The sequence below is a fragment of the Hoplias malabaricus genome, chromosome 3 (assembly GCF_029633855.1).
Source record: "Hoplias malabaricus isolate fHopMal1 chromosome 3, fHopMal1.hap1, whole genome shotgun sequence".
Lineage (NCBI taxonomy): Eukaryota > Metazoa > Chordata > Actinopteri > Characiformes > Erythrinidae > Hoplias > Hoplias malabaricus.
The window spans coordinates 16,052,434-16,068,056 of NC_089802.1; the positions used below are offsets into that span (position 1 = coordinate 16,052,434).

The following is a 15,623-nucleotide window of genomic DNA, read 5'->3' on the forward strand; positions in this document are numbered from 1 at the left end:
CATACAATAATCACAAGGCAACGGATCACTGTTGAAAACTAAAAAATAAAATAAAATAAAATAAAATAAAGAGTTTATTAATTAATAAAGGAACAGTTTAAATTCCAGATCGCCAGCAAATCTTACAAAGTAAACTAAGGGGAAAAAAACGAAAACGGGGTTAATAAGGCCTGGTAAAACACAAAAGACAGTATTCTTAAAATCAAAACAAATAACATAAACATATTTACAAAACAAACAAGACATAAAAAGTGCATCACGACAAGTAGTGTTAGCATAAGACCAGGAATTTTAAGTACATATTTGTCACCTAAATATCTTAAGCATGATTTCCATGCCTGATCATTTTTTTAATTATGCATTTTCTTCCATTTTATCTACTCCAAACATATTAATAATCTTAAAGGTCGTCTCTTTCATGTCAATTTTAGAGACAAAATGACTTTTTTCCTTTGCATATAGCACTTTGCACCAAATCAGACACAGACAGTGCTGCATGGCTGTATGTGCTCAGAGTAGATGTGTGCAATGGAAACCAATAGGAGAATGAACAATGAAGATGCACCTATTTGATGGACAATAGGCATTCTTTATAGTGCTGAAGCTTGCACTCCCCTTTTTCAAAGATTATATTTCACAAGTATGCCAGTCTCCTTTTTTTTTTGTTGTTTTTTGTTTTTTTTGTGCCGCATTTAAGCATGATCCATGTTGACAGAGGTACATGCTAAGCAGCTTTCAGTTTCCCACTAGACAGGGAAAAAAAACAGTACAGTCTTGAATTAAACGGTCCAACGGGGGCTCGGGGGAGGGGTTAAAAGGAAAAAATATGCTTATGGAAAAAATTCACCTCACACATTTACATGACATCAGTTCAGTTGAATTGTTTAACGTAGCTACTACAGAACTGTGCTCTAAATGTGAACTAAACCTGCTGCTGTCTCTACAATTTAAAGTACGAGTATCTTGTTCATTGTCCATGTATCATAATCAAACAGAAAACAACATCCAATAAGAATCTTTCTTCCAGAAACATCCATTGCAACAGAAAGAAAATGTTTTGTAGCTAGCTCCTGTTGCTTTAGCAACATAGCAGTCCAGTAATGAGCCAGAAATGAAAAGAGCAGGTGACTGAGGCTTCAGCTTAACTCTGTACAGATTTTTTTTATCCCCAAAAATGGCCAAGACCCAGTGGTTTAAAAAGCAAGTGAAACACTCAAAAGAATTCAGGCCTACATGCCCCACAGCTTATTCAAGTTTATGCACATGGGAGGGTAACCATAAAAGGCTGTAAGGGGGGCATTCCCACCCTCAAACCTGCAGAGGAGGAAGGACTGCTAAAGACCAAGTGCTTACAGCCAAGCTACAGAGATGATATACAGCATTGAGCAGAGCAAGGTTTTGATTTATTAATAATGCTGTGTGCATTCTTACTCACTATTTACTCTGTATCTTAGACTTTCCCTCCCGTTTCAAGGATTAACTCTTCACCACTCCACTATTCCACCTTCCCAGTTCCACAGCAATTGGCACACATCCAGGTAAACCCATGTTGGGTTTCATTTAATTGTTGTCTAATGAAAATTTGTTGCTGCTTGTTTTTTTTTTATATATCAGTATGTGTATTTGAAAATACATTGTTGGTTTGGGTACAAGTGACCAACCTTGACAGAACTGGGAATAAGAAAAATGCACAACACCTTGGGTTAGTATTGGCATGCTTCTTTTTTCCTTTGGTTTTTCAACACATCAAGCTTTCATGTTTGGGAGCTCTTCTCCACTTTTCCTTCTCAAGAAATAAATGCCTTCTTCTTAAATATCACAGCACTACCACTGGAGTATGCGCACACACCACAGGCTAATGCTAAAAATTCTAACGAGCTTCCTACCTAGATGATCAACAAGCCCATATTTCATTTAGTTTCTGGGACCTTGGATGTAATTAAGGCCAATTCCTTAATTTATCAAGAATATGTCAGCGTTCCATAGTAGTGGTTTGCCTCTTTCTCTTTAAACTCCATCAATCCAACCCATCCAATTCTTTGTCCATATTCCAAGTAAAAGAATGAAAAATCAGTACTTAAAAAGCACTTCTTCAAATCTGTTTTCTGGAGAAAACTTCAGAATCAAAGAAAGAAAACGGAAGAAAACCTAATGCAGGAACAGTAACTGACAGTGCAACTTCCTTTTCCTTGCTAGAATCTTTTCAAAGAAAAAAGGACATTTCATCCACCTTTTAAAAAACTTTTTTTTTTGTGGTGGGGCCTTTTTTTGCAACAAAAGAACAAAGCAGGTCAAGCTTCTCACTTCTTTTTGTCCTTCTGTTTCTTGTCAGGCTTACGGCCTTCTTCAGTTGACATGCTGCGAGGCATTATGAGAACGCTACCATCAGTGCCGTACTGTAGAGAGTACTCGCTGGCAGGATAAGGTCTGCCTTCTTCATCCCGCAGCTGGCTCAGTACTTCCTGAGAGAGACTCTCCACCTTTTGCTTCATCTGTCTGATACAGTGTAGGTACTCCACTTTCTCCTTTAACAGCCGTGCCTTGTCGCGCCGCAAATCCTGCACACCTTTTTCAAGGTTGATGATGGTATCTAGCTTGCGTTTACGGCAGTTCTGTGCAGCCATTTTGTTTTTTCCACGCCTTCGAATGTCACGAATAAGGGAAAGCTGAGCCTCACTGAGATGATGCTTCGACAGGAGCTCGTTGAACTCCTCGACAGGGAGGTTAACAATTTTATCGTTGGAAAAGGGGATCTTCATAGCCCTGGCCCGGCGTTCATCACGACTAGACTGCTTGTCAATGAACTCTCGTGCTGGCTGAAGCTTTGTTTGCTGCAGCTGCTTGTCTCTGCCTTTTTTACTACCAGATCCCAGCAACTGTGAACGCTCAGGGTATGACGATGTTAGTGGTAGATTGTAGGTGTGGTTGTGATTAATGCTCTCCATCTGGGGTAAGCCATGGAAATGAGAGGGATCTTGGTAGCTCATGCGGCAGAGTTTGCTGTATTCTGGCTGGTAGCCTCCGACAGCTCCCTCCTCTGCTTCAGCTGTGGCCGCTTCTGAATCTGTACTGTAGCCCACTGCTCCTTCCTCTGAGAATGTGGCAGAGGTGGAGGAGGTTGAGGCAGCGGAGGAACAAGATGTTTCTGAGTTGCTTGGAGAGACGGGGCTGTGGCCTGAGTCCAAAGAAAGACCAGAGTCTGAATCAAGCTCATCTTCAAGCTGAGAAGCTTGAGCCTGACTGAAGCCTTCTTCCATAGCTAGGTCTAGCAGACTAATTTCATCCAGCATTGACTCCTCTAACAGGCTAGTAAAGGGGTCAGGCATTGCCGGAGTAGATGTAAGGTTATTGGTGGCATTGAGTAGTGGTGGAAGGAAAAGCCCGGTGAGGTTAGTGGCGCCAAATGTTGAATTGATGTTGGACGAATTGCTAGAGGCAAGCCTAAGTAGGGCAGGCTGCTGCCTTGCAGAGGAATCTACTTCTGTATTAAAAAGAGAGGGGAGGTCCTGGCTGCAACCTGGGAGGGAGGCCTGGTGAAGGCTTACATCATGGTTGATAAGACTGGCCTGGGGTAAACCAAAATTTGTGCCTGATTCAGTGGTATTAGGAGCAGCGTTGTCTGAATTATTGTTGAGGTTACTGTTCTCTGAGTTGTTTACATCCATGTCCTGGAAATGGAAATAGACAAAGATTTGAGAGGACATAAGTCAAAAAATTATTTTGCCTTACAGTTACAATATGGAAAGACAGTACAAACCTGCAGTTCCATGATGGCCATAATGTCCTGCCATTGCTGTTCAAGGTCCAGAGGTACATCGGTCTGGGGTAGAGGGTCTGGCAATGGAAGCCCCTGAGATGTTGAAGGAACATCTTCAGTTGAACCTCTCAGGTGGGGGGTAGCATCTGTAACCCGGAACTATTAAAAATTGATAGCAGAGTTATAACAGTAACGGATATTACTAACTCAACAACATCAAGCAAATTAAACAAATATTATTGTTAATACCACTGGAAAGATTTTAAGTTGTGTATGTCACTGATTAAATCCACACTGGTTTTGAAGGTAGTGAAATGGATACCTCTGATTCCTCTCCAAAAGGGAAAGTGGCCTCCAGAAGCCTCAGGCATTCCTGCAATGACATTGAGGTCTGTGCACCAAGGCTGGAGAGCTGGTGAAAAAGATAACAAGAGAGGTCAATGAACCAACAAGGTCAAATTACATAGTAACAGCCAACGAACCAATGATATTAAAATGCTTTCCACTAATATTTTGTACATAATCAGCTGAACTGAAAATAGAAAATTGCCTTTTATTGTAAAGTAGCAAAATGCCTCAGACTGTGTTTGTTCTGTTCAACTGAACATGTATTAGACTATTTGTATAGATGACAAATAATCTTTTCAGAACACCAGAAAATCATATTTAAATTTTGTTTCAGAAACAGACCCTGCCTTAAAGTTGTAATTAGTACTGTGTCTAGTTCATTCCTTGGTTTCCAACTTCTACTTAATCATTGTTGAATTCTCCCTTTCTAATGTAAACTTTCTCGATTCTGTATATCAATACTGAACAGGTTTCATGACAGGTTATTAATTGTACACTAAATTGAGTACTTATACAAGAACATTGAGTACGTTTACTGCAGAAATCCCCCTAAGTTATTTCAGGCCTGCTGACATTTAGAATCTCAGATGACCCCACATCACACTTCTATTATTATTGATGGTTTAATTGTAGCACAGAGAATCAGGACTCATAACTAAATTATTACTGCTACTACTACAACTACTACTACAAAAAACAGTAATAATCGTTGCTATCATTGTAGGGCTGGATCTAAATATTAATCTAATCCGATGTCTGTTTGTTGGGTTGGGGTTTTTCCCCTCTAAATGTAGGCCATTGATAAAGGTGAACTGCAAAATCTGACGTTCAGGGTTCCTGAGAGAAGTTATGACAGATTGCCTGTCATAGTTACAGTCTATAAAACATTAATTAATTCATTCATTCATTCACTGTCTGTAACCGCTTATCCATTTCAGGGTCACAGTGGGTCCAGAGCCTACCCAGAATCATTGGGCAGGAACACACCCGGGGGCGCCCGGTGGAAACCCACGCGAGCACGGGGAGAACACACCAAACTCCTCACAAACAGTCACCTGGAGCAGGACTTCAACCCAGCCTCCAGGTCCCTGGAGCTGTGTAACTGCGACATTACCTGCTGCACCACGGTGTTGTTTTATAGACCCAGTCTATAAAACAATTTTATTTATAGAATTGATTAAAATTTTTGTAGGACTGGACCCAGATATTCCCTATTCGGATGTTTGTTGGGTAGTGTTTTTTCACATTTAAATGTAGGATATCAATTAAGTAACATTGTAATGTTGGGTGTTCTTGTGAGAAGCTTTCATGACTTGAAGTTAGAATCCATTAACAGTTTTATTTTTGCCGAAAACAGAGCCAGAAATTACGAGATGGAACAGCCTCTCCAGCGCTAACAGCTACAAAAAGCCCTCTGCTTTGATCCCAAAACACCTAACTTCACCTGTATTCAGGCTCTTCAGCATGAAAGTCCTTGTATTAATGAAACTAAAAGAGCCTAACCACACATTTCTTATATTTAAAAAATTAACTAATTATGCACAGTCAGATTCACTAGGCTATCAGTGGGTGTTACCTGTTCAGGTATGCTCTCTCCAGTCTCTCCATCCACAGCAGTCAGACCCTGACCCTCCTGCAGATTGATTCCATTTCTCCAGTGCTCTTGTGCACCTGGGTCCTCATGCTCCTCATTTGGTTTATCTGCCTCACTATCCTTCTGTCTGCTGCTGTAGTTAAACACTTCCCGTCCTGCCCCGAGGTCAATATCCTGCCTCCAGAGAATATCTATAAGGTCTATGTCCTATAGAGAGCATACATGACAGACTTATCAAAATGACACTGAGCAAAGAAATATATCTGCATTAAGGAGAGAGAAACTGAGACAGTCTCAGATATATTTGTGAATGCAATAGTATATAAACAGCAAAAACTGAAATAAATTAATTTCAGCTTATTACTGTACTCTAAAAGTGAAATTAGTGTGATGGAAAAATGTCACGTACATTCTAAACAGTTGTGAATCCATGTAGAAAAGGTGTTTTCATTTTTCATCTCTACATAGATGGAGATGATTTTATGTAGAGCCTTATAGTAAGGTCAGCTGAGAAGTAGGTGACCTTCTGAAGGGCAAGTCAAATAACAAAATTATAACTTGAATTAATATGACCTGCATGTTTATCACATTAGTTTCCTGTGTGTAATAATTACATTATGTTTGTGACCTAATTTAAATGCAGGACTGGACCCTCTATTTCATCAGTTCTATGCATTGTTTTGTCTTAACCTTCATATCTTTCCACTAAATTAGAAACAAATTTTATGATTTGGGCAAAACTGTGACTCAAGTATTCACATCTGGTCTTGTACTGCAACAATACACTTTGTCTTTCAATCTTAAACAACTATTCTGTATTCCATACTGATGTATAATCATCAATAAAAAATATTACATATCATAACCAGCAAACCATGTTTGTGCCCTAATCCATATTTAGACTGAATTGTAATGTAAAAATAAAACATTTTTGAGCACATTTCCCCCACAAAGGGATCCAATATTAGACCACACCCTTTCATGTAAAAGTCAATATACAGCTATTTTAATTTAGAGTTTGGAGATGACTCACCTGTGTGATAGTATTAGAAAGGGAAAAACAGACAAATATTATGAAAACTATAGATAAAGTTGAGATAATAAAACACTTTATAGAGCTGGAAGGAAATGCTGACATAGAAAGCTGTTAAAGAATACATACATTACCTCTTTTGAAAGATCATCTTCTCGGTTCACTTGCTCCTGGCTGTTCTCAGGTGCCACTGCTCCTAAACTGTCCTCTGCACTAAGGCTGTAGGTTGAGTCAGAAGCACTGCCAGCCCCTCTCATGGCCGAGGCTTCAGGGTTGTTTATGTCCTCCAGACTACCCCCATTGTCCAGGGCAATGCTGGGACCGGACTGGCTGGTTGCAGACACCACAGTCTCTGGGTCACGGTGCACCAGCCAGGCACTCAGCTCAGTACTGGGCACTCGTAGGTGATCTAGGGAGCGCACCTGGTTCAGCAGTCGGCGAATGGCAAAGAAGTGGTCCAGGTCCACACTTTTTGGATGGATGCCATAGCCGTCCAGGGTGTTACGAAGGTTGTGGAACTGTGTCTGGGTGTAGGCTGAGCTGGGGCCCAGGATAATTTCGTGGAGTGGGGGAAGCTGATTGCTTAAATATGTGTCCACGTCCACCCGCACCCCGATAAGACTCAGGAGGATAGTGAACTGAATCAGACCCTCTGTGAAATACTTTTTCAGGTAAAGCATTTCTTTACAAAGGAAACAAAAAGTGAAAACAAAAAACAAAAACAAAAAAAAATCTAACACAAACGAAGGGTAAGGCAGGAACACTGGCCAGTCAGTACTTTATAGATTCCATAGGAGGAATGAAAATGTAAAGAATCAACAGGAAAAAAAGATGACCTTTTCGTTTCTGTAAATTTTTTTTTTTTTTTTTTTTTTTTTTTTACACTGGCATTGGCTTGTTACACAAAGGCAACAAAAATAAAAAGAAAACGAATCACAGCTCCTCTGCCCTCAGTCTATTCTTTTAAGCAGACACCTGGATCCACCATTTACTTTTCAGCTTCTGGAAGCTCCTCCAATCTATACAGGGGCAAAGATAAATAAACGTCTACAATAAGTAAAACAACCAGTGATATGTATGTGCAGTACAGGATGGATGCATATTAAAATAGTGAACGTTGAGGAGACAGTAAAGCTCTAGCGCCTTTAACAGTAACGTTACCATCAGCACATTTACCGACCTCCCACTCAGCACACAAAACCAGAATAAAAAATACAAGGACGAGTTTACTGCGTATACTGTCAAAAAATAACAAGGAAGAGCATCCTTTGTGTTCAATGGCCGTTATCTACTAGCCTCTTCACTCTTTCCAAAAAATTCCAGGGCACGGAATACTTTGCCCAACGTCCAGAAAGCGCTCTCTCCATAGTGAAGTGCCGTTCAAGATAGATTCGACCCTTTAAGGAAACCGCAGGGAGTCGACTCATTTTGAATACTTGGTTAGGGTTTTGCTTTGTTGTGTTATTAATATATCTTAATAGAAAACAAATGATACCTTCATCAACATCAGTGGGACAATATGCGTTCACCCCCTCTTTATCCACAATCTGTTTCTTTTTTGTGATTATTATTACTTTTTAAACTACGTTTGTTGTTTGTATATTAATTTCTGGTTGATGGAGCTGCCCGTAATTTGCACCGGTCTTGATATAACTGCATCTCGAAATTGATTCACTACAGAAACTGCTGAACAATGAAACTAGAGAACTTTTTTATTATTACTGAAAATGAAATATATGTCTCTAATCTGGAAACCTGACTGAAGCCATAAAGTTATTGAATGAGGAGATATGTATCCGAAAGTATCGATTCACTCTATAGAAGAACCGCTATCTCGAACACTTCCGCTTTGAGGTCTGGGTAACGACGTTAGCAACAAGTGGCGCAGCGGTGTGGGATTGGTTCAGGAGATTTTCTCTAACAAATCAGAGAAGCTACAAGAGTGACGGACACATATTTGTGCCAATGGGAGCGCCCCGGGGCGGAGCTTAAACAACAGCCACTACCGGGGCCGCTGAATAAATGAAAACAACTTCAAGTACCACAAACATGCGTGTGTATGTGTTACAGAGAAATAGGAAGACGCACAGAGAGAGCCACCGCTGTAACACAGTCAGAGCAGTGAAATGTCCGCACAGTATCACTGTTGTATTAAATAAGGCGTTCGCTCTTTGACAGCTAGCTTAGCTGCTGCCCAGTCCGCTACCTGTGTGTAAGGCTAACGTTATCCGGCTAACCTTAACTCTCCTTCTGCTTAATTCTGCTCTCATACTCACTGTATCAGCGAGCTCACTGATATAAAGGTGTCGGCGCCCGGGTGTTAGTCACTGGCATCCTCCGTTAGTCAGATTCGTGAGTAAGTCGGCTGTTAGTGCAGTGATTAATCCAGTGTTGTGAGTCGGATGGCCCACCATGACTTGCAGAAATCGCCCCTCCTCGCACACAAGTTCCCCGCTGGAGCAGCACGTTTGGGAAGTGCGCATGCGTAGAATGTTCCAGCGCACAAGTCTGGGTGAGATCATTAATCACAAAAATATAAACATACCGTATATCCGCCCCTTCTCGTTCAGTTTATATTTTTATTTTGTGTTAAATGTGGGAACCAGCTAACATAGTCCATTCTTCAAATTATCCGTACTGACTGATTACACATAGCACGATTTTTCAGTTTAAACAGATATGTCCAAAGTCAATTGTGTCCACTAATGCAGTTGAGGCACTATCCTCAACTTTGGGCTTACCTGGCGAACTGAGAAACCTTGTTTTGTGGAATACACCCCTGTTTATTATGTCAAGAGACATTTACTAACTAGGTAACATGGGGTCACGACAGTTTCAAAATAAAAAAATAATATAAAATAAAATAACGTCCTTTAACGTTCAAAGCGACAGCTGGACATATTTTAATGTAATAATCATGATGCTAAAATGAACCTACTGAAATGGAACCTTGCACGATGCATGAGTGAACTTTAAAAATACCCAGGATTAACCACACAGTCCCATGGGGTTGTAAGTTCTGTCTCGGATCTTTGAGGAGTCTGGTTCCCCTGTTTTTACCTGGGTTTATTTCGGTGTTTTTACCTGGGTTTTTTTCCACCCACAGTCCATAAATCATGCTGGTAGGTGAAATATCTATGAAAACAAGGTGTGTGTAAATGACTAAATGTGTGATACCCTGTGATGGGAGTCTCGCTCCCTGACTGTAAATGCCTTGCACCTAATAGTTTTGGGTAAGTTCGGAAAGAGTTGGTTACAAAAAATGAATTAATGAACGAGCAAATTCTGTTATTTGTATTTGAAAAATGCAATAAAAGCAAAAAATCTGTGATTTGGATATTCTCCTGAACATACTGACTGAAGTACAAATAACTCTTGGCTAACCAACTACACTGTATTTTTAAAATTTTAAGAAATTCAGAAATCAATGTCTGCAGCACCCACCAAAAGACTAGTGACAGTGTCAAAAAAAAAGGTGAAGAGTTTATAGAATATTCCAGATACACCATGGTGAAACATTCTACCACACTACAAACTGAGTTCAGAGACAGTGAGCATGAGAGCAGAATTAAGCAGAAGGAGAGTTAAAGTTAGCCGGATAACGTTAGCCTCTGACACAGGTAGCAGACTGGGCAGCAGCTAAGCTAGCTGTCAAAGAGCGAACACCTTATTTAACACAACAGTGATACTGTGTGGACATTTCACTGTTCTGACTGTTACAGCAGTGGCTGGACTGTCTTTCCATATTGTAACTGTAAGGCAAAATAACTGTTTGACTCATGTCCTCCCAAATCTTTCTCTCACACCATTTCCAGGACATGGATGTAAACAACACAGAGAACAGTAACCTCAACAATAATTCGGACAACGCTGCTCCTAATACCACTGAATCAGGCACAAATTTTGGACTACCCCAGGCCAGTCTTATCAACCATGATGTAAGCCTTGACCAGGCCTCCCTCCCAGGTTGCAGCCAGGACCTCCCCTCTCTTTTTAATACAGAAGTAGATTCCTCTGCAAGGCAGCAGCCTGCCCTACTTAGGCTTGCCTCTAGCAATTCGTCCAACATCAATTCAACATTTGGCGCCACTAACCTCACCGGGCTTTTCCTTCCACCACTACTCAATGCCACCAATAACCTTATATCTACTCCGGCAATGCCTGACCCCTTTACTAGCCTGTTAGAGGAGTCCCGTCTCTCCAAGTGGAGGTGAAATATCTATGAAAACATGTCCACAGGTGTGTGTAAATTACTAAATGTGTGATACCCTGTGATGGGAGTCTCACTCCCTGAGTGTAAATGCCTTGCACCTAATAGTTTTGGGTAGGTTCTGAGAGATTTGGTTACAAAAAATGAATTAATGAATAGCAAATTCTGTTATTTGTATTTGAGAAATGAAATAAAAGCAAAAAATCTGTGATTTGAATATTCTCCTGAACATACTGACCAAAGTACAAATAACTGTCTTGGCTAACCAACTACACTGTATTTTTAAAATTTTAACAAATTCAGAAATTGATGTCTGCAGCACCCACCAAAAGACTAGTGACAGTGTCAAAAAAAAAAGTGAAGAGTTTATAGAAAATTCCACATACACCATGGTGAAACATTCTACCACACTACAAACTGAGTTCATGAGAAATTTGTCAAAGTTCAAAAAGAACACTTCTCAGTACAATAATGTACGTCTTTCACCATTTGTACATCATTTTATGAGAGATTCTGGAAAAATCTCAGTCCATGTAGGGTTAGGCTGGTTCCTCTTTCCCGTTAAATGATGGCCTTTTGTGTGAGGGTACCACTGATTTGGAAGTGTTTACTGGGATTAAGAGATACACATACTAACTTTAATTGTTACATAACGACTTTATGTGAGGCTTTGTAGATACAGATTGTGTTGCTTGACTAGTCGCCCTCCTGTCCAAAAATTCCACTTGCCAGACACTTAGTTTCTTCATTTCCCAAATGTTTAAATATTGTAATTAAAATGAAAGATGCACTAATACAGTGGTAAAATTCCCTCTTTCCCATCTTTTCTGGAAAGTGTTTCAGGAATCAATGTGTACATTTGTTTTGATTTGATTGATATAATTAAGTTGGTTAGGGAAAACATTGGACATCTTTTCTTTGCACTGTTGCTACATTTAAATGCTACATTTAATTGCATTTTACAAAAAAAATAAATAAATAAACATCAACAAACATTTTAGGCCCTATTTATTATTTATTTATTTATTTATTTATTTATTTTGTTATATTTCATGGTGATTTCTTTCATGGTTTATCAAATACAATGAGAACATAATGTATTTTCTGGTTACTTTGAAATTTTACTCATAATATATGAAGACCTGTAGGATAATTTACATATACAGTGGTACATAGTTTGACTGGCCTTATAGATGATCGCATATTTAATAATTTACTACTCACTGTCCTGTATCTACACATATTACACACTTGTTTTGGTTGAAGAGGAACTAAATAACTACTTAATGTTAGAAACGATATGGAACAGGTGGACTGTAGGACTTGAACAGGAAATCCCTGATGTGTAGCGTGCTTCTTAAACAATTGCCACCAGGTGGCGTAGACACATAGATGGGAGGAAAGACATGTGGGATAGTAAATACATTATGAAACACTAATTGGAATTTTAGTATAAAAATAAGTTAAACTTTGTTTACATTGTTTAATTTTCAGAAAGTTGGGCAGAGATGAGAGAATAATGCCAAATAAGTATTTTCTCTGTTGGTCCTGTTCAGCTTTTACAAGGTCCAGTTGTGCAGGAATTCAAGCCACTCTCAAAAATTTCAACCATAATCCAATGTGCAACTGTGAAAGATCTGCTGCACCACAGACTTCACTTGCCTAAGGTAATCTCTGTATCTGTTAGACAACATTTCACAGAAATATCTCTCTGTTCTAGGAACATCTGGTCACAACAGAAGTTCACAGAAATCAGTGTAAATAAGATTGAATTTGACCACACGTTTCTCAGAATGTTTATTTATTAATCCAATTCACAATGCTTTAATGCATCTCAATCCATCACATGACTGTAATAGATGTTGAAGGGTATTGATAGTAGCTTTATTATGCTTTAATATGGAGGGGGAAAAAAGGTCTTGATGAGAAAGTTTCAAGTATTTCACTCAATGTACATTGTGTAGCATTTTATTAGGTTCATGTACATTCTACCAATATTTATTTTAACTTTTATTACTTTAATTTATCATATGGGGCACTTTGTAAATACAGAGGGAACTCTACCATTCCACATGTTAGAATGTGTTTGTGTGCTGCAGTGGATCACACAGTTAAAGTGATAACTGCATAAACTGCAATTAAAAAATGATAATTATTCCAGGTAGGCTCTGGACCCACCACGACCCTGCACTGGATAAGCGGTTACAGATAATGAATGAATGAATTAATTAATAATTATTACGTGTCAGCAGCATAATTTTTTATGTAACAATTTTATCACTAGTAAAGAACTAGACTATGGCTAACATACCTGTGGAACAACAGCCTATCAGCTTTAACTCAGCAGGGTGAACCACCAATATACTTGTGTGTAATCAAGTGGAATCCAGCCAGTGTGTGTGATCCACTTGTACCACTAGTAGAGGTGGGCGGATCGATACCAAAGCTCCTGGTATCGCCCACCTCTAACCACTAGTACCCTGGTAATGCTAATTAAAGTGATTAAGTTGTTCATGAGTCTAAGAGAGTGCAGTATATGCGGTTCTAAAGATGTACTCACCACAATTTTCCAAGTCTTAAAATGGACTTAGGGTGGCAAGGTGGCGCAGCAGATAGCGTCGCAGTCACACAGCTCCTGGAACCTGGAGGTTGTGGGTTTGATTCCCGCTCCAGGTGACTGTCTGTGAGGAGTTGGTGTGTTCTCCCTGTGTTTCCTCCCACAGTCCAAAATCACACGTTGGCAGGTGGATTGACGCCTCAAAGTTGTGTGTGTGTGTGTTGCCCTGTGAAGGACTGACGCCCCCTCCAGACTGTGTCCCCACATTGCGCCCAATGATTCCGGGTGGGCTCTGGAGCCACCGCGACCCTGAACTGGATAAGCGGTTACAGATAATGAATGAATGAAAATTGACTTATTATAAAAAAAATATTCACTGCACCTGCACATTAAGGTGGTAACCTGCAGCAACTACCAAACAATAAACTGTAAAGTAAACAACCCAGTCAGTTTTTTGTGGATTGCCTAAGTCATAACACATGGGATGGTAGAATGAGTATCCCCAATCACAGCACCCGACCCATGTTTATGTGAAAGCATAAAGGCCATATTAAAGAGATAAATGTACACAAAAGTGTTTTTTTCATTCACCAAATTTTTGCATTATAAACACGTGTAAAGAACTACCAGAAAGGAAAAATCTCAAATTTAAAAGGCACCCAAATATCACTCACACACAAAACATTATTTACACTAGGATGCAAAAGGAACAATGTGAAAAAAGGGTGATGGAGAAGGGGTTTGTGAATAAATGATTATGTTTCAAGCTGTATGTGTGTGTGTGTGAGAGAGAGAGCTGAAAGAGAGAACACAAAGAACATAGAAAATGTGTGCACATTTTTCACACTGAATGGGGAAAGTTTACTCTAAGCCTGATGCATGGTGTAAAGGGAAATATACACAAAGACTTACAGAGATTGTAAATTGCTGTCAAATATGATTCTGCTATGAGCAAAACTGACACAAATCTCTTCATCTTGCTTGTTTTGATGCCATCCTTAACCATGAGAGCCTGTGCCAACTAAAGTCTCTCTCAGAACGTCACCTCTTCCTCTCAGAATGTCTTTATTGCGAATAAAATTTGCAAAACAACGGCTAGAGAGCAGAGATATTAAAGCTCTGAGCAAAAATGTCAAATAGGTGAATGGAGAATAAATAGAGCCAAGCAAAAATGGCTAAAAGCACAATCTTCTGCTCGCTCACATTGTATTGCCGTGTGATTGTGTTGATGTAAATAAACACTGGCTTATTGTCAATTAAAGGAACAGGCTTTGAAACCAGTCATGTATAGACAGGGGGAGAACGGGGTTTTGTTGTTGGATCCTTGTGGTATTTTGACTAAAGCATGTCATAGATGTTTCATTAAGACCCCAGAGAACTGTTATAATTTGTGAAAAATTTGGTATATGTCCACATTTTATTGCTGCATTCAAACTTTGCCAGGCCATTTTCATCCTGTTCTTCAAGGGTCAGGGCCCCCATAGAACCACATCAGAGCTGTTATGTTTTGGGTGGTGGATCATTCTCGAAAACAGCAGTGACGCTAATGTATTTGTCATGTTAGTGTGTGTTGCTCTACTAGGAATGGAACCGATACAGCAGTGATACTCAGTGTCACAGTTGGACTGAAAACATTTCACCTAGCACAATATCCAGCCAAACAGCACCCTGTGGGTAGGGTCCTGTGACCACTAATGAACGACTAAGAAAAACTGTAGCAACTGATGCAGCAGTCTCTGACTTTCCATCTATAAGGCAGACTAACAAGATATGTTTTTTTTCTTTCTAATAGAGTAGCTAATGAGTGGGCACTCCAGCAGCACACTAACACAAGACCACCACATCGGTTGCTGATAATAATCCAGCACCAAATAATACCTGCTCTGTGGTGGTTCTGTGAGAGTACTGGTCATTGAAGAACAGGGTGAAAGAGTATTCACCAGAACCAGTTATCATGCTTTGAGTGTGTAGAACCCGTTTAAATGTCCACCTGCTGAAATTCAGGCTTAGTGTAATTCAGATTAGTGTAGCCCTATATGAACCCAGGGATCATTGGATTAAGTGCTAAGACTATAACGGTCTCTTTTACAACACAATCTTGAGTTTGATCCCGTTGACACCTAG

At 39.7% G+C, this 15,623-nt stretch overlaps 1 protein-coding gene across 3 annotated transcripts; it reads right to left on the reverse strand.

The window, feature by feature from the left end:
* Nucleotides 1–36: 36 nt before the first annotated feature.
* Nucleotides 37–9,224, reverse strand: nfe2l1b (nfe2 like bZIP transcription factor 1b). 3 transcript variants are annotated; one of them, XM_066665188.1, is made up of 6 exons: nt 9,144–9,224; nt 6,867–7,751; nt 5,682–5,906; nt 4,080–4,169; nt 3,758–3,916; nt 37–3,668 (listed from the first exon to the last, which is right to left on the reverse strand). In XM_066665188.1, exons 2-6 carry the CDS (start codon nt 7,410–7,412, stop codon nt 2,301–2,303), a joined length of 2,388 nt encoding a protein of 795 aa, XP_066521285.1. In that variant the 5' UTR covers nt 7,413–7,751; nt 9,144–9,224; the 3' UTR covers nt 37–2,300. The 3 variants fall into 3 exon arrangements, with proteins under 3 accessions (XP_066521285.1, XP_066521283.1, XP_066521284.1); XM_066665186.1 differs by having other exon boundaries at nt 9,009–9,151; XM_066665187.1 differs by lacking the exon at nt 9,144–9,224 and having other exon boundaries at nt 6,867–8,093.
* Between the last annotated feature and the right edge of the window lie 6,399 nt (nt 9,225–15,623).

Bases quoted from the DNA above. Each gene is read 5' to 3' on its own strand.
- nfe2l1b (XM_066665188.1), bottom strand. From the start codon at position 7,412: ATGCTTTACCTGAAAAAGTATTTCACAGAGGGTCTGATTCAGTTCACT. The intron at 4,170-5,681 runs GTAACACCCACT...CTTTTTCACCAG, and splicing joins GAGAGAGCATACCTGAACAG to CTCTCCAGCCTTGGTGCACA. The intron at 3,669-3,757 runs GTTTGTACTGTC...TTCCATTTCCAG, and splicing joins TGGCCATCATGGAACTGCAG to GACATGGATGTAAACAACTC.